This window comes from Dasypus novemcinctus, chromosome 1 (assembly GCF_030445035.2).
Source record: "Dasypus novemcinctus isolate mDasNov1 chromosome 1, mDasNov1.1.hap2, whole genome shotgun sequence".
Taxonomy (NCBI): Eukaryota; Metazoa; Chordata; class Mammalia; order Cingulata; family Dasypodidae; genus Dasypus; species Dasypus novemcinctus.
Window position 1 is genome coordinate 121,494,946 of NC_080673.1, and position 22,232 is coordinate 121,517,177.

Consider the following 22,232-nt stretch of genomic DNA (forward strand, 5'->3'; position numbering starts at 1 on the left):
ACTCACCCCCTGGGCGAAGGCTGCCAACTCCTGCCCGAGGGCTCCCGGGTCTGGTCCTGGGGAGTCGGGGCCGCGGAGGCCCAGGGGCGCCTTTCTCTTTAAGAGCCCCACAGGCCATCCTGATTGGCTGTAGCTATGCAGGTCTTTCTTCTCTGGCGCCCTCGGAGTGCGCCCTCCCCCGTCGCTTTCTCTGCTCTCTTTCCCCAGTCTCCCTCCACCCTCCTCGGCTCTCCCTCGGGCTCCTCGCGCTCGCCCCCTCTTCCTCGCAGCCGAGTTCAGCCCCAGCAGCGGCATGGGTGAAACGCCAGCAACAGATGCCGGGCGCCAAGACAGAGCATCCTTAGGCCATGCTGAAAGCCTGGAGAAGAGAGAAGGGAGCCAACAGAAGGGCTGGGAAGGCGGGGATGGGAGGTGCAGGGAATCCCCCCTACAAGGCAGAAGCCCCCGCCCCCACCGGAGAGCTCCGCGCACAGAGTCTGTTGCTGTTACCGCCGGGACGGACCTTCCCCGAGCCATGCCGGGCCCAGCAGTCGACGGGGAGAAGGTCCCCGTCTGCGACGCCAAGAAGGACATCTGTGCCGGAGTCGAAGCCTCAGAGGGTGGCGGTGGCCAGGAAAGGCCAGGCGGGCGCGGGCAGCGGCAGAACATCGTTTGGAGGAACGTCGTCATGATGAGCCTGCTCCACTTGGGGGCCGTGTACTCCCTGGTGCTTATCCCCAAAGCCAAGCTGCTCACTCTGCTCTGGGGTAAGTCCCGCCGGCGCCCCCTGCGCCCCGGGTACGGCGGCGGAGCCGGCCTGGGGCGCACGAGCTAGTCGGTCGCATCTCCACTGCCCACTGCCCGCGGTGCGGAGCTCTCCCCGCATCTCCCCTCTCGCCCGCCCGACCCCCTTGGAATCCAGTTCTCGGCCCTTTGGGGACGGGAAGAGATTTGTGTCCAGGTATTTTAAACTTCTACCTCCCTCGTCGTCTGCTTGAGTAAGCGCTTTTGCCCGGCTCCGGAGGGAGAGCCGGGAGGGAGTCGGTGTCCTGCGGCGCCACGGGTGTGCGCAGAGGCGCGCGAAGGGAGATGCGGGGCACGGTCTAAACCCGGCTCCGAGGGAGGGAAGGAGGACAGACAAGATGGTTGTGTTGCCAGTGCGGGTCCCGGGGGCCTTTCAGCTTCTCCGTCTCCTCCGAGGACCACCGGCCGTGCAGCCGAACTAAGGACAGGAAAGGGAGTGGAGGGGGAATAAGAGACCCGGCACAGGATAGCGTCTTGGTGGTCGCACACGAAATGGAAGAAACCAGTCCCTTTCCTGCTTCCTCAAGGCCCCTGACCCTTCCCTCTCCACTCCCCAACCCCACCCCGGATCGTGCTATTCTTTGCCTAGTGGCAGTACTCCGGTCCTAGAAGTTTCTCAGCCAGAAAACCGAGCCCACAGTCCGAGCGCTCTGCCCCAGCACAAAGCTCCCCCTGTGGCGTGCAGAGCCACCTCCAGGCCCCTGTCCTCCTCTGGCCTGCGCGGGTCTGATTCTCGTACCTGTGGCTCCCGTGCCACCCTGTTTCCTTGCACCCGCACCCCTACTGGCAGGAGCGGGAGCCTAGGAACTGACTACCCCACGAGGACCCCCGGCGCGCCGAGCGCCCCTGCGTGACCTGGTCGCTGATCTCTGAACCACTTCGCAGCTCCCTGTCACCATAACTGTTTTTACCCTCGGTCACTGTAGCAGCAGTAGCCAGGATAAAAGGCTCAGGCATGGGTATTCTGGACTGAGAATTTGACGAGGTAATCCAAGAAGCCCTCTCAGCTCCCGTTTCTGAGATCTCTAAGAAACAGGACTAAAGAAGCACAACCTACTTTTATTTCTAGAGGGGAAGAGGAAAGAAGAAAATGGAAAAGATCTCTTTCTACAAAGCTCCTTATTGACAAAACGCCGGCTTCAAATACCTAGGTATTATAGATAATGGGGCCGCTTGGACTCCGAGCCTTCCTTGGAAACCCGTGAGGTCCCTGCTCTTGGAAGCAAACACCTTGAGAACATGGGGGTCACTTAGAGGGGTGTGGCTGAGGGAGGGAAAGCACAGATGAGGGATAATGAAGGAAGGAGGGGTCTTTGGGAGTTCCTGCAGCCTTTAAAAGTCTTCCCAAAGTTCCTGAAACTCCCTGCCTCTTGCCTTATTGCCCAGGACCTCCAGGGAACTCCATTCTCCTCCAGCTCTTGGGGGCAGAATTGCATGCTGGACTTCAGAGCCCATTTACCTCTAGGGCACTGGGGTTTATCTTTAATAGCTATAGTGTCAGAGAGAGCTTAGAAAAGAATGAGCACTTAAAATATTATCTTACATGCCTGGCCTTCCATAAGGCCCACAGGCTCCATTATTACAGCCTCTGAACCCTGCTGATCTTGGCACCCCACCAGGAACCACAAAGACAAGGCTCTCCTCTCCAGGTTTGCCAAGTCACCTCTGCCCTTTCATGAGGCCCTTTCTGGGGAAAGACAGAATCTTTGTTCTGAAAGACCTTGGACAGAGAGGATCTCCTTCAGTCTCAAATGCCTCCAGCTTCCTCAGAAGTTAACACAATGCAGGGATCTGGTTTCCCCTTTGTGGTGATGGTGTGAAACCCATCTTTGTACCTCCCTGGATATTCCTCTGCCTTAGCTTCACTTCATCAGCTCTGTGTTCTGAATTTTGATTCCCTACCTGTCCTTCATTGCTTTCCTTTAAAAAAAAAAAATAAAAGAATATTTTAAAAAAGAGAAATGGTGGATGTTAAGTTTGAAATTCCGAAATTGTGACTTAGAAACATTCCAAACAAATGGATCTTATCTGATGAATGTCTTTTGAGAGAAGAAATGAGGGACAGTTGGAGATAAGCTAAGATCAGTTGCAGAGATGGCTAGGATATATAGTGCAACCAGAGAGACTAGGGGTTATTTTCGATGAGGTCCATGATGTCTTGATGTATGAATTTCCCCCCACTGGGTGCCCCTTTCTTCCACCTCTCCCACTGTCTCTGCCTAGCTTTAGGGCTGTGTTCATGCATCAATGGGCTGCTCATCCCCCTCAGGGACTTGAGTTGTCAAGGAGATAGTCTTAGCCCATCCATCGTTTGCCACCCTCCACCCCAGGTAAGGTTGCCCTGGAAACGAGGCATCCATGCGGTACACCCAGCAGAGCATGTGTTAGGTGTGCAGTATGCAGGGAGTAATTTGCGTGGTAGTAAAATGTCACCCATGAAAGATCCATCAAGTTCTTCAGCCTAACCTCCTCCTTTGCCTAACACCTTCCCTTGCCCTCCACCCACTTTTTGTAATTCTCCTTGGAACCAAATCAAGTTATTTTCTCTTTTTATCCTTCCAGTTTCCTGAGGGGGCAGGCAGTCAGAACAGAATGCTCTTGGTGCCCTTAGGTCCTGAGGGATGAGTTTATGAGTTTTGAGGACAGAAAGCAAACTCCAGTTGAAGGAAAAATCTTCGCCTGAAGGCTTACGCATGAGGGGGCCTGCTTTGAGGCTGTTGGTCAAAGGAACAGCTACTCAGTGCCCTGAATCCCAAGATGGGTGGTGCAGGGAGCCTGGATCAGCAATCATGGTATTGATATAAAAGTCCCAGAGCCCTTCCCAGTGTAGGTTTCCCTGATTGTCTCCAGGCATTTGGACTCTTGGGTTCCAGAAATGTCAGGGACTTTTCTGGTTTCTCTCTAAATGCCCTCCAAGTCATCCAAATGTACCCATGGGGACATCATTTTTTTTTCATGCATGGGACAACTTCAGTGACAATACTTTGGGCATGCAAAGCAGTCATACCCTGCTGCTCCCTTCAGCCCTGCTGCTCCCTTCATTGGGTCCCCATCCTTCTTCCATCCTGCCCAGGGGGAGATATGGCTATTGTGTAGGCTGGTACAAGACTCCCTTGTGCCCTTTTGTTGCTGGAGCAACTGGACCCTCCTCGGTAGGATTCTGACCATGGTGAGGACGCTGAGAGGTGGCAGGGATTAACAATGCAGCTGGGGTCAAGAGAGACTGGGGTTTAGAATGCTGTGGTCCACCAGCAAATTCTGTCAAACTCTGAGAGTTCCCCCAAAATTGGCTATCTTCTGTTAGGCCTTGGGTCACCTGCATCCATGGCATGGTATGGTGATTGTGTTTCTTTGGGGTTGCACTCTTTTTCCATTGAGCCTCTAAGGTTATTGAGGAGTCCCAAGAATGTGTGGCCACAGACTTCTATCTTGCCTCCAGATTTTTGTGTTTTTTCCTTGGTCCATTTACCTCTTTTATTTTTTTCTTCTTCCTCATTTAAACTTTTTTTTAAGGATGCATAGATCACACAAAATGTTACATTAAAAAATATAAGAGGTTCCCTTATACCCTACTCCCCTCACTCCCCATTCCTTCCCATATTGACAACTTCTTTCATTATTGTGGTACATTCATTGCATTTCATGAGTTTATTTTGGAGCATTGTTACACAGCATGGATTATAGTTTATGTTGTAGTTTATACTCTCTCCCAGTCCATTCAGTGGGTTATGGTAGGGATATATAATGCCCTGCATATGTCCCTGCAATATCATTGAAGACAACTCCAAGTCCTGAAAATGCTCCCATATCACACCTCTTTTCCCCTTTCCCTGCCTTCAGCAATTCCTGTGGCCACTGTCTCCACATCAATTATATAATTTGTTCCATTGCTAGAGTCACAATAATTCTATAGTAGAATACCAGTAAGCCTACTCTAATCCATATTTTATTCCTCCTTTTTTATTTATTTATTTATTTATTTAATTTATTTATTAATTTATTTTTTATTTAATTCCCCTCCCCTCCCCTGGTTGTCTGTTTTTTCTGTGTCTTTTTGCTGCGTCTTGTTTCTTTGTCCGCTTCTGTTGTCAGCGGCACGGGAAGTGTGGGCGGCGCCATTTCTCAGCAGGCTGCTCGCGCCTTCGCGCTGGGCGGCTCTCCTTATGGGTGCACTCCTTGCGCGTGGGGCTCCCCTACGCGGGGGACACCCCTGTGTGGCACCGCACTCCTTGCGCGCATCAGCACTGTGCATGGGCCAGCTCCACACGGGTCAAGGAGGCCCGGGGCTTGAACCGCGGACCTCCCATGTGGTAGACGGATGCCCTAACCACTGGGCCAAAGTCCGTTTCCCTATTCCTCCTTCTTGAGGACCCTGGGATTGCAATGTCTATTCCACCTCTAAATTCAGAGGGGGCTTAGATTCCACATGGCTGATAGATGGAATTCTACTGCTTGCAGGTGTAGACCCTCTTGGTTCCCTGGTGTGGTGGTTAACCATACTCACTCCCTGTTAGCTGACCTGGGTAAGTCCAATGAACCAGAGAGTAGGTATGGTAACTCTCTTGAGGCTCAGGGCCCAGCTGACACATAGAAAGTCCAGAGATTCAAGTCTCCTGAGCATATACCAACCCCAGCACCAACCACTGATTCAATAAAAGTGACAGAGGAGGCATGCATAGAGAAGTCATATCTGAGTCCAACTCTATCATGTTCAGGAGCACAAATTCCAAAGTAGGGCCTACTGGCAAGGCACTGAACTCCAAAGCTATCTGTCATGACCATAGGACCAGGGTGTCTCTGTAGCCCTCAGGAACACTCCTGCCTGGGGCTGTATCTGCTTTGGCTGTCTCTCAGATCTTGCTGAGATGTGTGTAAGAATGACCCCTCTGATGACCTCCTGACTAATTTTGAAGACTCTTAGCCATATAAATTCTTTTTTCTTTACCATTTCCCCCTTTTATTCAAGGTCTTTTTCTAGTTGCATCACCAGCTGGTGCTTCATAGTAATCCCTTGGCACCAGGGAGGCTCATCCCTGGGAGTCCATGTCCCATGCTGAGGGGAAGGTAAGCATTTACATTCTGAGTTTGGCTTAGAGGGTGGCCACATTTGAGCAAATGGAGGATCTCAGGAGGTAACTCTTAGGCACCCTGAAGCACTAGGCCTAGTTGGAATTTCAAGCACACAGACTCATAAGCATAGTTGTCAGTATCAAGGGCCCATCACTGGACCATCCTTCTTCACTGTTTTTTGTCCTTGTACTTGGGGATTGTTGCTCCTCCACTGAGGAGTGCAACAGAGTTTCCTGGAATGGGAACTCAGCACTCCATCCATTGTTGTTTGAAACTCTTCCCCCTCTGTTAATACCCAGTGAACATCTGAACATATCTATATACCCTATATACATGCCCTGGAGAACTCCCTCCCACCCATGCATTCCCTATCAATGACACCCAGCATCAGTGCTCCTCCTCTGCCATAGTTGAACCCTTCTGTGATCCAAAACTTCTTCAAAAATGAAGTCTAATATATTGCCAAATTTGATTAATAGGAAAATGAAATACTAACAAAAGGTTTAAAGATTAGAAATAGAAAACATAACAATTTAGAAAAAGTAAAATAAAGTAAAAAATAAATTGGTGTATTAAAAAAATGAAAATAGCATTAAAATTTTTTTGATGTTTTGCCTTTCATCACTGTAATAGGTGTTGCCCTGTGTATACAGTGGCAAGGGATTCTCTTCTTTGTCTTCCTCAGTGTCTACATGCTTTTTTTTTTATGTCTTCAAAAAAGTTTTAGGTCACAGTGAGGTAACATACAGACTATAGGGAACTCCCATATACCCAACATCAAACCCTTTTCCACCTTCCCCAGCAAAGATCTTTTTTTTTTTTTCAATTTTTTTCCTTCTTTATTTTCTTTTAAATGCTACATTCAAAAAATATGAGGTCCCCATATACCCCCCACCCCACCCATGCCACCCCTCCCATATTAACAAACTCTTCCATCATTGTGGCACATCCACTGCACCCAGCAAATACATTCTGGAGAACCTCTACAGTACATGGACTGTGGTCCATATTGTAGTCCACGCTCTCCCCCAGTCCACCCAGTGGGCCACAACAAGACACACAATGTCCAGCATCCATCCCTGCAGCACCACCTAGGACAACTCCAAATCCTGAAAATGCCCCCAAACCATATCTCTTCATCCCTTTCCTGACCACCAGCAGCCACTGTGGCCACCCTCTCCACATCACTACTACAGTTTCTTCCCTTACTAATCACAATAGTTCCCCAGCAGAACACCAGTAAGTTCACTTTAATCCATACTCTATTCCTCCATCCTGTGGACCTGGGATGGCTATATCCAGTCCCCCTCTACATCAGGAGGGGGTTTAGATTCCACATGGATGATGGATGCAATTCTCCTGCTTGCAGCTGTAGGCACTCTTGGCTCCCTGGTGTGGTGGTTGACCCTCTTCACCTCCCTGTCAGCTGGCCAGGGTAAGTCCAAGAAACCAGAGGGTAGGAGCTGCAAGTCTGCTGAGGCCCAGGGCCTGCCCGTCACATGGACAGTTCAGAGATTCAGGTCTTCTGAGTATACACCAACCCAAATGCCAACCACAGGTCCAGTAAAAGTGACAGAAGAGGCATGTGTAGAAAGGTCACATCTGAGTCCAACTCCATCACACTCAGGAACACAAACTCCAAAGTAGGGCCAACTGACATGGCCCTGAACTCCAGAGCCATCTGCCTTGACCATAGAACCTGTGGGCCACTGCAGCCCTCAGGAGAACCAGCACCTGGGTTTCCATCTACCTTGGCTGTCTCTGGTACCGTGCTGAGGCATGCATAAGCATCACCCCCTAATGACCTCCTGACTCTTTTTTTGGAGACTCTTAGCCATATAAACTCACTTGTCCTTTCCATTTCCCCCTTTTTATCCAAAGTCAAAAAGCAGTTTTTAACAACTGATATTACATGTAGGCTGAGATATTCTGCCGGTCTGAGTTGACCTCTTTGTTCATGGTCTTTTTGTAGTTATCAGCTGATGCTTGGTAGTAATCCCTTGGTGCCAGAGAGGCTTATCCCCAGGAGTCACGTCCCATGCTAGGGGGAAGGCAATGCATCTATGAGCTGAGTTTGGCTTAGAGAGTAGTCACATTTGAGCAACATGGAGGCTCTCAGGAGGTAACTCTTAGGCACCTCACAGCTATAGGCCTAGTTCATATTTCAGGCACACAGGCTCATAATCAGAGCCATCAGTATCGAGGGCTTATCATTGAACCAGTCATCTTTATTGGTCTAGCAAAGATCTTTTCACATGTGGATGTTACATTTGCTGCAACTAATGTACAGATATTGGAACATAGCTACTACCCATGTTTCCATTATGGTTTGTATATGGTTTACATTTTAGACTGTACTTTTATAAATTTTTGGTTCCATTGTGGTCTACATTTTAGATTATACACCTTTATACATTTTTGGTGATATTTAACATGGCCTGTATCCATCATTGCAGGATCATGCCGAACGCTTCCATTGCCCCCCAGTTACCCACTCTTCCAACTATTCTATTCCTCTCTCTCCCTCCCCTCAAGACCCACGGTGATAACCAAGATTCACTGCTTGAAGGACAAGATTCATAGATACTTGCAACAATGCTAAGGGCTTGACACACTAGTCTGTCCTCCCCCATAAGGAGCCATGCTCTCTAGAGATACCTTCCTCTCTGTTTGAGAACATCAGGTCGCCCCAGGATGGGGGTATAACGCCTACCTGCTCATTGTATGGGTCTCCATCCACTGATAACATACTATGACAGGATGAGCATTCACACCCTCCCTAAAAGCCTGCCCCAGGTACACCCTGTGCCAGATGCCCCCCATCAAACACCATAGACAAGTAACCCTTCCTTATATTTTCTAAAGAGTTTTCTCGACATTGTAGGTTGAACCACATACATGACAATCTCCCGTGTTCACCCCCCAATCCTCCCCCCAATTCCTAGGACCATCTGACCCATCCTCCCAACCCTAGCTCTCCTCAAGCCTGCAAAGCCCAACCCAATAGTTTCCTTACGCCCCCATCTTTTTTAAAGTGAGCAAATCTTAATAGAGAAGCACATCTGGATGTGAATCCTTGCTCTCTTACTTACTTACAAGCTGCATGGCCTTGGACAAGTGAAAATCTCTAAGCCTGTTTTCTCCCCTGTAAAATGGATTATAATAACATTACTTGCTCAAAAAGTTGTGAGAATTAAATTAGATAATACGTGTAAAGCACTTAGCACTATGCCTGGCTCGTGATTGGCATTCAGTAATTGTTAGCTGTCATTACTATTACTGGTCCAAGTACTGGCTCTTTTTCTTCGATAGAAGGGAAGAGTTTTCCCACAGCACAATAGATTCCAAAAGCTGACACAGAACTTGGTTTTGCCACATCCCTTGCATGGAAAAGCTTGTTTTGGCTTTGGAAACAATGTTCTTTCTCAAAGTCACCAAGGATAAACACAAATCCTTCCTTTCCTTCTATTCTTCTCTTTGTCCTTATCCTGGCCTCTCTCTCTTCTATTTTCTTCCTCCAAAAAAAATTTAAAAATCACTATTTCATAGGTAAGAATCTTTACGTTTAGCTGACACCTCACCTGGCTCTTAGCACTTTCTTTGGGGCTTTGTGAGCACAGTAATAGTTGCTGTGGAAACAGAGATAAATGATTTCTACGAATATCTTAGGTCTCAATTTTAACTTTTAATTCCCTTTCCCTGTCCCTTTGAGTCATCATAAAAAAAAAAAAAGCAAATATCAATGCTCAAAAGAATACTAAACTACGGGAATGAATTTTCCTTTCTAAACTTTGTCATTCCCAGCTTGCTATTGCAGCAACCCTTCCACGTTGAATAAATGAGCAAGCACTAAGAGCCCTTCCCAAGTCTGGACTGCAACAAAACCTGAAAGAATAGATTGGTTTCTTGCTAGTTTTAATAATCCCAAAAAGTATAAATACAGGTTGAAGTTAACATTATCAAGGTCAAGGTCATTGCTGGCAGCACTGTGATCATGAAATGAGAAAAAGCACTGCAGGGTGAAAACCAGGGCTGGAATCTTGGCATTGCCAAGTAGTGGTTGGTTCAACCTCAGACATGTCTCTCTATAGTTTGTGAGCCTCAGCTTCCTCATCCGTAAAATGGGGATGGTAACAATACAGGGCCGACAGAGTTGTGGTAAGAATTGGGGCATATGAAAGTGCTTGTCAGAACAGACCCTCAGTGCTCTCCACTATTATTACTTCCCATGGTGGGAGCGTGGGTCTTAATACTTGCACTGGCTTCGTGTGTCTGGAGCCTTGAGCACCCATGGCTTAATTATAAGGCTTATCATTAAATCCAAATAGTTGATCATAATCTTACTAGAACTCTTTAGTTTTCATCATATGTAGCTTTATTTTTGCATAAAATTATAATTATGTAGAAAAGCAATCAACAGATTTGCAAAAGAGACCACAGCCATGGTGGTTTCTTTGAGATTTTACTAAAGAAAGTGTCACATCTGGATGGCATTTTCCTCTCTGAACATTTATTTTGGCATCCTGTATTCTCTGTAGTCTCTGGCATGCATCTATCTCTGTGCTGTGGCACGTTGTATTTCTTTGAAGTGGCACAACCTTGGGGTTGAGAGTATGGGCTGTGGTGTCAGAGTCTGGGTTCAAAGCTCAGCCCTCTGAGTTCGGCCTTGGGCAAATCACTTAAACTTCCAACCTCAGCATCCTCAGCGGCACAGTGGGGATGGTACAGCTGGCCTTGGTCACCAGTGGCAGTTAGAATGAAGTGAAACAACACAGTAAAAGAGCCTGGCCTTGAAGCTGGCAGAGTAAATGTTAACCCTTAGGGCTTCACTCACACATTCCCTTCTGGCTCATTCCCTCCCTAAACTTATCCTTTGGAAGGGTGACACTTGTTCCAGCCAGTCTCCTGGCTGTCATGGGTAAAGCTAGTTTGTATCCAGTTTATTTTCCACTGGCAATGGGTTGACAGCCCCAACTGCAGGTACCAGCTATCCACCCTCATAAAGGCCTGCCACTTATTCATTACATATGTGAAAAGCCACACGAGAGAGCTTCACAGTTGTGCGTTCAGTTGCATATTCATCCACAGACTCATTCACTTTTTTTCATTCCAATGGTTATGAAAAATGTCTGTCCATCAGAATCACTTGGGGAGAGAGCCTCACAGTTGTGCATTCAGTTGCATATGCATCCACAGATTCATTCACTTTTTTTCATTCCAGTGGTTATGAAAAATGTCTGTCCATCAGAATCACTTGGGGAGCTTTTAAAAATTTCAGGCACCTGGACCTCTTTTGTTGGAGAATCTCCGGGAATGATGTCCTGACTTTTTTTAAAAGATTTATTTATTTATTTTATTTCTCTCCCCCGCCCCCCGTTGTCTGTTCTCTGTGTCTATTTGCTGCGTGTTCTTTGTCCGCTTCTGTTGTTGTCAGCGGCATGAGAATCTATTTCTTTTTGTTCTGTCATCTTGTTGTGTCAGCTCTCCGTGTGTGCAGCGCCATTCCTGGGCAGGCTGCACTTTCTTTCGCGCTAGGCAGCTCTCCTTACGGGCGCACTCCTTGCGCATGGGGCTCCCCTACGCAGGGGATGCCCCTGCTTGGCAGGGCACTCCTTGGGCGCATCAGCACTGAGCATGGGCCAGCTCCACACAGGTCAAGGAGGCCCGGGGTTTGAACCACGGACCTCCCATGTGGTAGATGGATGCCCTAACCACTGGGCAAGATCCATTTTTTTTCCCTTTTTTAGGAAGCTCATTCAGGTGTTTTCTGGTGCACAGCCAGAGCTGAGAACCATTGTTTAATTTACTTATTCCTCATCCATTATCTTCCAGACATCATCCCCGACTTCACAGCACTTACAGTCCATGGAAGACAGACCAGTGAACAGGCGATAACTGCCAGAGGGCATTAGTTACAGAGCGTTGTGGGGGCCAGAGCAGCTGGGACACTCACCGAAGGAGGGGCTAGCTGAACTGAGACTGGCAGGAGTCCCAGTGACAGACAGGTGGCCTGCGAGATGGCATTCCAGGCACAGCCAACCAGCAAAGGTCCCGAGGAGGCGGAGGCAGAGCGTGGCCAACCTGAGGAACCGGGAGTTCAGCCTGGTTGGAGGGTAGGATGGGAGCGGGGAGGAACAGGGGAGACATGATGGGGAGTGACCAAGGGCCAGATCCAGGTACAAGGAAGATTCACCGGGACCAGGAAGAGATTCCGGTTTGTGGAGAGGGCACCCTCCGTGAACACCCTTCACCCTCTACCTGACTCTCCTCCAGTGACTTCTCTCTGGAGGCATTGCAGGGGCTTTAGAAAAACATACTGAGAGTCGCGTGGCTGCAGCTGCCTCATCCATTAAGAACCTTGTTACTGGAAATTGGTGGATCATCAGCAGCTGCAGCAGGGCAGCAGCTGGGAGCTTGTTAGAATACAGGCTCTCATATCCCACCCCAGACCTTTTGAATCAGTAAGATCTCCAGGTGATCCATCTGCACACCTAAGTTAGAGAAGCACTCTCCAGCCTCAAGTCCAGTCCAGGCTGGCTATTTAAAGAAGCTGGATGGACAGGACTGGGAGTTTACATTTTTTTTCTTCTTTTAATGGCCTCTTCCTCTTTGCTTCCCCTCCTACCCTTCTGACTCCTTGTAGCTTATTTTAGAACATGTTGGGATTCTGTGTCTCTTGCAAACAAAAAAGCTGTTGCTAAAATCTTTTCATCTGGCAGCAGCGATGTTTAATTCATGGGCTAGAAAATTAATTTTATTTTCATGAATCAAGTTGGGGAAAAATAACACGGAGGCTCTGTATACGGCTCTTGGGAATTCAGCCTGTCTATTTAACAGATGCCTATAAAGGGGGGGGGGGGAACCAGAGAGGAAGGCTTCCCTCCACAAAATTGTGAAGTTGTATCAGGGTGCTTTCAGCTGCAGGTAGCACAAAACAGAACTTCAAATTTCTTGAACAATAACACAAAAATTTAGTTTCACTAATAAGAAATCCCGAGGTAGGGCATTTCTAGGATGACCCAAAAATGTCACCGAGAATGCAGACTTTTTTCCTGCCGTGTTGGCGTTGTCCCCATTTAGCTTTCCTCATGGTTGCAAGATGACTGCCACAGTACCAGGCAATACACGATCGTATGGAAGAAGAGGCTGCCCTTCCTGAAGTCTCAAAAGCAAGGAAATCCTTCTCGGTAGCCCACAGCAGTCTTCCCCTTAAATCTCACTTGCAGGATTGTGTCCTATGTCATTGTTAAACCAATTACTGGCAAGGAAATGGATCACCATGGCTGGTTCAGCCCAATCAGAATTGACCAGAGCCACATGATGCAGGGGCAGAGAGCCAAACAAAACCCAGACTCTGCTCACAGAAAGAAGAGGGCACGGCTGCTGGGATAGCCAGTGACCACCCCATGGGCTTCTTTTGCTCCCTCTCTAGCCTTCCCCTCCATCATGTTCCCTCTTCTCCAGAAAGGCTCTCGTTCCTGGGTTTTATACATTTTCGTATACTCCCAAACCCTTACGCTTTGTTTCAAATCCTGCACTTATCCCAGTTTTTTTGATATTTATCTGCCTTTTCCATGAAGCCTTCCCAGCATCTCTGCATCTCCAGGACCTGGCACACAGCCCCGCCCAAGACGGGTGTTCAACCTATACAGTGTTGGTTGAATGAATGAGGGAATAAATGAATCATTTGTCACTGTGTGGTCTTTCTCAGGGAAATTTGCATTTTATCCCTTCACTTTAGACATGTTTTTCCCCTGCTAGAGAACTTTCTCTGTGATTTCTTGAGAAGGGTTGGGGAGAGACGCCTTTCTCAGTGCCTCAGGAATCTGCATGGCCCATGCGCCGTGTCCCACCTGTGAACTCCCTGACCTCCTGGCGCGTCTCTGGAGCTCTGTTGACCTTCTCCACAGGCTTTGAGGGAGCATTGGGGCAGTAGGGAGGGATACCTGGGTGCAGGGATCGTTAAATCTCTTGTGGCAGGGCACCCAGAACTGAATTAAAAGAAAAGGATGGATTCAAGTTGTGTATGTCTCTAGAATAAAAATGAAAACAAACAGAAAAGATGGAAAACCAATGACCTAGAATATGTTCCTCACAAAGGTTTTCTCCACGGAGGCCCTCACTGCTACGCGATTTCTCAGTTCGTTGTCTTCCTTATCTTTCAGAGGACACAGAATCTCAGTGTTGAAGTCAAGACCAGAGTTCTGGTTTTTTTTTGCTTTAAATTTTATTTGAGAAAAGGGCATTTAAAAGTCCGGTATCTCCTCACCTCAGGAGGTACTTTTTTGGGGGGACAAGAACGGGAGCCTCTTACTTAGGAGACAGGTATTAACCATGTGATTGGGGAGACAAAACTATAGTTTTGGCTAGAGTATGGAAAACTGTATTTTAAAGTGCAGCTGTAGGAACATGGTGTGAAAGCAGGATTGTAGCTTAGCCATTGGGTAATGCCTTTGAGTCAAATACTGCATGGAAAGTACCTTCATAAAGTAAGTGCGTAACTGAAGCTGCTCTGGGGGGGGGGGCGGCGTTGGGTGGCACTGGTCCTTACTCGGCATATACGTAGGTGACCTTGATGTGGCACCCAAGGTCTTCAGGGCTTGTGGGAGTTTCCTGAGATTGGCTCCAGGAATGGGGTAAAAATCAGAGAAATGGAAGGAGACAAGAAAAGAGTTTGTAACTCAGATTTAAATCAGTGTTCTTCCTATATCACTTTGTATGAATGTCGTCATACACTTACTTGTTTGGCCTTCATTCCCTGAAGAGACAATGGCTTATAACCACAACCTGGGATCTAAACAGGCAAGGCCGCCTCCAGGAGCATTCTCCTCCTCTGCGTCAAAAGCATTTATCAAACAAACAGACCATTACTTATGTCCCTGGGCTAGGCACTGAGTAATCCCTGCCCTCCCTTTTATAACTCCAATGAACAGCTGTGATTTTCCCCTGAAATGTAACCGGAAAGACTTACTGTTCTCTAGGCGGGTGTAGATAATGGAAGGTACTCTATAAAAATGCCATGTATGAAATTAGAAATGGATTTCTTAAATTTAACTGTTTCATGCAGTAGTTTGTCAGTCCACTGCTCTAGTAATATGTATGTTCATAAGGAGATTTTACAGATGGTTACAATGAAGCTCATCTCTATTCTCAGCCTATGACTCACTTTAGTGGTCCTGAAAGGATTTGTTTTGCTCTGGAGACTGTGTATGTAAGCAAAAGGAGATATTTAATAGCAAGTGTGAATAATGCCTACTTAATCTCCCTCCGTCCAACACTCACCCCTCAATCCATTGTGTTTGGCTCTGCAGCACTTGCAGAATGGGTGTCATTGGTATTTTTGAGCTCTACCCAAAATTTCTCCAGGGTCTTGAACCCATCTGGAGCTCTGGAGAGACTTAAGTCCCTACGCTCTCTCCTAAACTTCGCAGGGCTCCCATGAGGGTTGGAATAAGCCGCACTTATTAGAGCTGACATTCCCTCATGCACTGAGCTGGTATTCAATCAGTGTGCACCACTGTGGCTCCACGAGTTATTAAAATATTGAAATAGAGACTAGCTACTGCCTCCCCTGGTTCTCCTGGAGTTCCCCACAATCCAGGAGCTAAAGGGTCAATACCCGGCTCGGCTGCAGGGTTTAAATCAACATCTGTTCTGATTGGTTTTGCTTGGTGCCACATGGGTTGTCAAGTATTTTTAATATCACCTCTGCATATGTGTCCTCTCATTATCATCATATAATCCATATACTTTTCCATTTTCATCCCTCTCATCATCCTATTTTCATTGAGTGAGAACTTTTCAAAAATCAGTCTGTTATTCTGGTTTAAGTTTATATCCCCAAATCATGTATGAAAAATGTTGGAACCCAATCTAAATTCTGAGGCTTTAGGTAACTTCCCTGTCCTAATAGGAAGTCCTGAGTGATAAAGGCAAAGGTGATTTTTATTTTCCAGTTTATAATTAACTGCTTTTATTATACAAGATTTCCCCCTAAAAAAAAAAAAAAAAACACCTTTGTAAAAATACCATTGTACACTTACTTTCTTTTGGTGTTAGGAGCTGGGAGGCCAGATATGGAAGACGGCACCTGTCATTCAGGCAGTACTCCTAACTCATGATTCTTTTTCCCATAATGTTGTAAATGGTGGCTAGGCTAGAGTCACTTTTGTTCAAACCATACCTGAGGCGTGGTCCAGGCAATTTTTTTTTTTTAATTGTAAAAAATTTCAAACCTATACAAGAGTAAAGAGAATAGAGTCTGCATCCCCAAACCTCCCTCACCCAGGGTTTTTTTTTTCTTTTTACCTTTCAGTTTTGATATGTAATTTCAAACTTACAAAATAGTTGTAAGAATCGTGCAAGGGACACCCATATAGTCTCTTCCCAGAGTCAACAGTTTACATCTAGTCCATTTGCTTTATAATTTTTTCTCTCTATAGTTATATACATATATGTGTGTGGATGTTTTTCCTTAACAATTTGAGACTAAGTTGGAGACATTGTGCCCTTTTGCCCCTAAATACTTTAGTATCCAATTTCCTAAGAACAAGGGTGTAACCATAGTATAGTTTTCAAACTCAGGAAATTTAACCTTAATACAATACTTTTCTCTAACTGGCAGCCTACGGTGAACTGTCATTAAGGGTCCTAGTAATGTCCTTTATAACAATTGTTTTTTTCTCTTGGGATTAGGTTGAAGCAAAATCCCAACAATTGCGTCTGTAAATATCTAAGTATAGAGCATTGGTTGAGGTGCTTCTAAGTACACATGGAAACCTTTGGGGGCCCACCTGCCCCCCAGTTCCATGGGAAAAACAGCTTTGAGAAGTTGTTTTTCAAGGTGGACAAGGGTAAAAATTGAGAAGCAGGAATAGGTAATGAGTGAGTCAGAATTTCTGTGTATTCTGCCAACTGCCTGCATTGGAGTCTTCTGAGTTGCTTGTAACATGCAGATTCAACAGAATTAGACTCTTTGGGGCTGGGACCCAGGCACCTGTACTTTAGTAAGTGCTGCGGGTAGTTAGTTCTTTTACCCAGTGGGTGGGAGCCATTCTGTCCCCGGGAACAGGTGGCCGGTGATCCTGCTGCTTCCCTCACCCCAGGAGCTCAGCATCTTCACCCCCACCTCACCCCCACCTCAGACTTGTAGGGCCTGAAATCCCACCAGCCCGGGATTCCTTCCAGTTGATAAGAGGCACCTTTAAAGGAGTCCACACTTTCGAGTGAATTGCTTCCAACACACATTTCCATCTAACATAGGACTGATATCTTGTGGGAGTGGGAGTTTTCACAGGAGTGGGGAGGGTAAACGATATTAGGACTGGGAATGCTTTCTGGGGGTAGTATGAACTTGTTTTTGGGAGCAGAGGGATGGGGATGGGGTGCCTAATGCAAGGGAAAAACTGAAAAAGTGAGAGGTATAAAAGGCACCTGGAAAAAGCCTCAAATAGCTCAAGGAAAAAAATCTTAATTGGCGACTTGGAGAGGGACAGGAAACTCTGGTTTTGTATTGGTGTGAGGTCTGAATTTGGTGCCTGGTCCCCACCCTGTGCCTTTGCCCCCACAGGGAAGTAAGTGTGGGTCACATACAAGGAGTGCGGTGGCTTCAGGTTTTGTCACTCCCAGAATCAGAAGAGCGCATTGGTGCTATAATTCTCTTGTAGAGAAATGCCTGGGCTCCAGTAAATTGGTGAATTCTGTGCAGAGGTCGACGGAGCCCTTCTCTTGGGTCCCTTTTATCCTCAAGTCGGTGGCTTTACAATCATCTTTCTCTCAGGAGGGCGGACCGTCCCCAGATCAGCCGTGCCTCTGTGCCGCTAGCCGCCTGGGACAAAGCTGTTTCAGTGGGGCAGCCTGGCCACCTGTGCTGATGCAAGGCCCCTTTGCGATGATACGAGACCCCCCAACAAACGAGGATGGGTGAGAAGACTGAAAGTGAACTGTGCACCTGAGGCTGAAGTAATCCTGGTCTACATCCCGTAAGCGGTGGCATAGTGACTTGGGTGGTCTCTACAGGCCCACGGGGTGATGAAGGGGCTGGGACCATCCTCACCCAGGACTGTAATCCAAGTGGTTGTTTCAGCTCCTCTGCGGTTGAATCTCCCGCCTCCCTTCTCTCGGAAAGGAGATGTGCTTTCCACAGCCCCCTCCCCTCTCTCAGCATGAGTCTCCCAAGCCAGTGCTGATGCTGGTGTAAATCTGAAGGCTCATTCAGCCTGCCTCAGGTGAGCCCTGCTGGATTTTTCTTTCTTGATGATGAGTGAGAAGAGGCACACCGAGAGGGTCCAAACACAATCAGACTCTGCTTCTAAAACAGGAGTCTTCACAGGGTGGAGAAAACGCATAACATTAAAAGCAAAGCAGTCCCTCACTCTCAGAACCCGCCTGTCCCTGATGCTGGAGCAGCAGCCTTCAGGGCGGGCCTCCTGGGGCCTTCCCGGAGGCAGAGCTGCTTCCTCAGTCTAAGGCAGGGGTTCTTAACCAGCGGTTCATGGACCCCAAGGGATCCGTGGAAAGATTTCAGGGCGTCCATGAGCTTGAATTGAAGATTCAAGAAAACATTATTCTCGTGGGGATGTGTGGGTACAGGTGTGATATATTTATTAAATAATACACGGTATAGTGTGGACTTAGTATGATTTTTATTTTCATGTAGCATGTTCTGTGTGCCGTGGATAACTGCCTGCAAAGAGCTTGGTAAGGATGGTGGAGATGGTTTTATGATGTCGTGGGAAAACTCAAATTTCTGAATTTGAAAATGACCGTTGAACAGATGTTGAACCATGTTAGGTTATCAGGTATTGAAATTACGGTAAAGTTATAAAATGTAACAATCCTAAAATTTCATTTAAAGGCCGATGTTGAGTGTCATAAAACTATCTGCTGCTACATTCTGAGAAGGGGTCTATGGTTTTCACTTGACTCCAAAACGGACCATGGAGCAAAAGAGGTTAAGAACAGCTGGTCTAAAGGCTGGAGGCAGAGATTTTGGAGGCAGATAAATTTTTGCTTATTAGCTAAAGTACTAATCTTCCAAGTCTCTCCCCGGCCCAGGGCCATTCCATTCCTAGCGGGTATTAATTGGGTTTATAAAAAAATTAAAATTTGGGGAAGCGGACTTGGCCCAATGGATAGGGCGTCCGTCTACCACATGGGAGGTCCGTGGTTCAAACCCCGGGCCTCCTTGACCCGTGTGGAGCTGGCCATGCGCAGTGCTGATTCGCACAAGGAGTGCCCTGCCACGCAGGGGTGCCCCCCACGTAGGGGAGCCCCATGTGCAAGGAGTGTGCCCCGTAAGAGAGCTGCCAAGCGCGAAAGAAAGTGCAGCCTGCCCAGGAATGGCGCCGTCCACAAAGAGAGCTGACACAAGATGACACTACAAAAAGAAATGCAGATTCCTGGTGCCGCTGATAAGAATGGGAGCGATCACAGAAGAACACACAGCGAGTGGACACAGAGAGCAGACAACCGGGGGCGGCAGACGGGGAGAGAAATTAAAAAATAAATAAATCTTAAAAAAAAAAGTATTTGAAGGTACTAAAGAGGTTGTTCTCCTGGCCCCTTTGTGATGATGCTGAGTATGGGTTGTTTTTTTTAACCTATGCTCAGGTTCAGGAGCAGTAAGGGGCACTTCTGGGATGTGCTTTTCTGCACCTGCTTCTGCTCTAGTACAGGCAGGCTGAGGGATTTAGATGTCTTATTAAATTCTGTTTTTCACACATTTGTGGAAATGTGCGTAGTGGGTCTCAGGTGCTGGGTGAGCAAGTTATACTTCCTACCACCTGATGCTCTCTAGTAGGGGAGCTGGAGCTACGCCAAGTTTAACTCAGTAGAATAATTCAGAAGTAGGTGTGAGGTGCAGGGATGACTTGAGGAAGCAGACACTACCAGGAATACGTTCTTGGAGGGGGTGACACCAAGTTGCCTTTTGAAAAGCAGAAATATTGAGAAAAGGCAATCCAAGCAGATGTAACAGCACTTTCTAGGCATGGAACGGGGGACTGCGTGGGAAATTGGTGGCTAAAGATGTTCATGATTTAGCCAGCATTTACCATGTACCAGGCATGCTCCTAAGTACTATCTATATTGTAACTCCATTAAATCACACAACAGTAACCCTGTGAAGTAGGCCCAGGATACAATGCCTTAACTGCAGTTTTTAGGGGAGAAAATCTTTGAAAATGAAGTTATTTCATAACCAATATAGAGGTAAAACCTGACCCAATGAATTTATTTGGTGGCAAAATCTGACCTAAACTATTTATCCTATTTGGTCTGAATGTTCATATTAATGTGTTTGAATACAGATCCACCAGGGACATTTCATGTGTAGTACATATACACTATATTTCTTTTCTAAAAATCCAAAAAATTCTGAATTTTGAACCACACCTGATCCTAAGTTTTTTGGATAAGGAACTCTTGACTTGTCCTGGTATCTTCTGCATTTTGCATTTGAAGGAGCCGAGGTTCAGAGATGACTCATTTGCTCCAGGACACAGAGCTGGTAAGGGGCAGAATCTGGGCTTGTAGGAAGGTCTCTGCCCATTGACCAGCTCTGCACCCTTAGGTTGCACCACCTTGAGAGACGCTGGACTTCCTCCAGGGATAATTTGAGCACTACACCCGAGGGCAGGTCTGGAGTGGGGATGGATTGGGGTAGTGTTGACCCCCTGGGGCACCCCCTCTAGCTGAACTCTGATGACTTTGCCCCATCACCACCCTTTTGGTGACAGTGACAGAGAAATGGGTCTCCAGCTCTTCCTTTCCACCTGTGGAGGGGAGTGCGCTCAGCCAATCCTTGCTCAGGTGGCGGTCAGGCATTATTTAAACAGGGAATGATGACCGCATGCCTCTCTGCCTACGAGATCTGCTATTGCCTTGTCCCACAGCTGGCCATTTCTTATTGCTCCTTGCCTTGATATTCCATCCTTCTCACATCTTACTCCTGCCACTGTCTCCTGGTCTGTAATCCCTAAGACGGCTAGGCCAGTTAGAAAGAGGTAGCTGTAAACTATTTTGGAGATTCGTAGGTCTGAGCCCAGGCCAGCTTTATCTGAGAGCAGAAATTAAGTAGCTAAGTGTGAGAAATGATTTTAGGGCACAGCCTTAAAAGGCCCTCAGTGTCCTAGCATTTGGAGCAGGGATTATGGTGTACATTAAAGAGGTGTACTTTAGGGATTTTATGAACCCCATGAAATAGTATACGTTGTTTTGTGCATGCCGGTATTTTCCTTCCATTAGATTCTCAGAGGAGCCTGCAATTTTAAAATGGTTAAGCATTGCTGGTCTAGAGGAATCCACATTAAATATGCCAGAGATTTCTAAAAGGATAAACAGTAAATGGATACTCATTTCTATATTATCATCCATTATCCCTTAGTGTATGTACAGCTGTAATTGCTTTCACGCTTTATTTAATAAACAGGATAATTAAGCTTTAATGGGATGAGCTTCTGAGTTTATTTTTAATTTTTTAAAAAAGATTTATTTTCTTTATTTCTCTCCCCTTCCCGCCTGTTGTCTGCTCTCTGTGTCCATTTGCTGTGTGTTCTTCTGCATCCACTTGCATTATCTGGAGGCACTGGGAAACTGTCTCTTTTTTGTTGCCTCATCTTGCTGCATCAGCTCTCTGTGTGTGTGGTGCCACTCCTGGGCAGGCTGAGCTTTTTTCACACGGGGCGGCTCTCCTTGCGGGATGCACACCTTGCACGTGGGGCTCCCCTACACAGGGGAGCTCCTGCATGGCAAGGCACTCCCTCACATGGCAGCACTGCGCGTGGGCCAGGAGGCCCTGGGAATCAAACCCTGGACCCTCTATATGGTAGACGGATACTCTATCAGTTGAGCCACGTCTGCTTCCCAGCTTCTGGGTTAGTAGGTGTTTATAGAGTCAGTTTTTGTGGAGTCTACCAGATGAGGGATCACCCAGGATTGTGGGATACCTGAGGACCACAAACAAAGGGCTTTTTTTTTTTCCAAATCTTTTTTACTTAATTCTCAGTTGTGCTCAGGTTCTCATCACCTGAGGGGAGAAGCGGTGGTACCTTTGCTGAGTTCTGTTTAAAAACACTCTGGTGATGGGAATCCTGAAGAAAGACCCAGGCACCAAGGAAAACTAATCTGCATTAGCTCCTCTAGTTATTGGTACCACCTGGACAGAAATCCTCGGTATGTATAACCTTCCTTTGAAGATAACTTGTCCTCTTGATGGGGCTCCCTCATCAAAGTTGCATTCTCTGACCTCATCCTTCCCTCCTTAGGAGGCTGCCTGGCTGTTGGTATTTTCAGGAACAGCCCCCATGCTGTCCTCCTAGGAATCTTCCAGAGGATGTTAGCTGATGACAGTATTTGACTGCCCACCTATGGCCAGGTCC

General features: G+C 47.0%; 1 protein-coding gene across 1 annotated transcript in view; it reads left to right on the forward strand.

Annotated features, from left to right (window-relative positions):
* SCD5 (stearoyl-CoA desaturase 5) overlaps positions 1-22,232 on the forward strand; it is a 190,236-nt gene continuing 168,004 nt past the window's right edge. Inside the window, exon 1 of the mRNA XM_004472647.4 lies at positions 1-746. Within this exon, the coding sequence (XP_004472704.1) occupies positions 293-746 (454 nt within the window). The 5' untranslated portion in view covers positions 1-292. The remainder of the gene's footprint in view (positions 747-22,232) is intronic.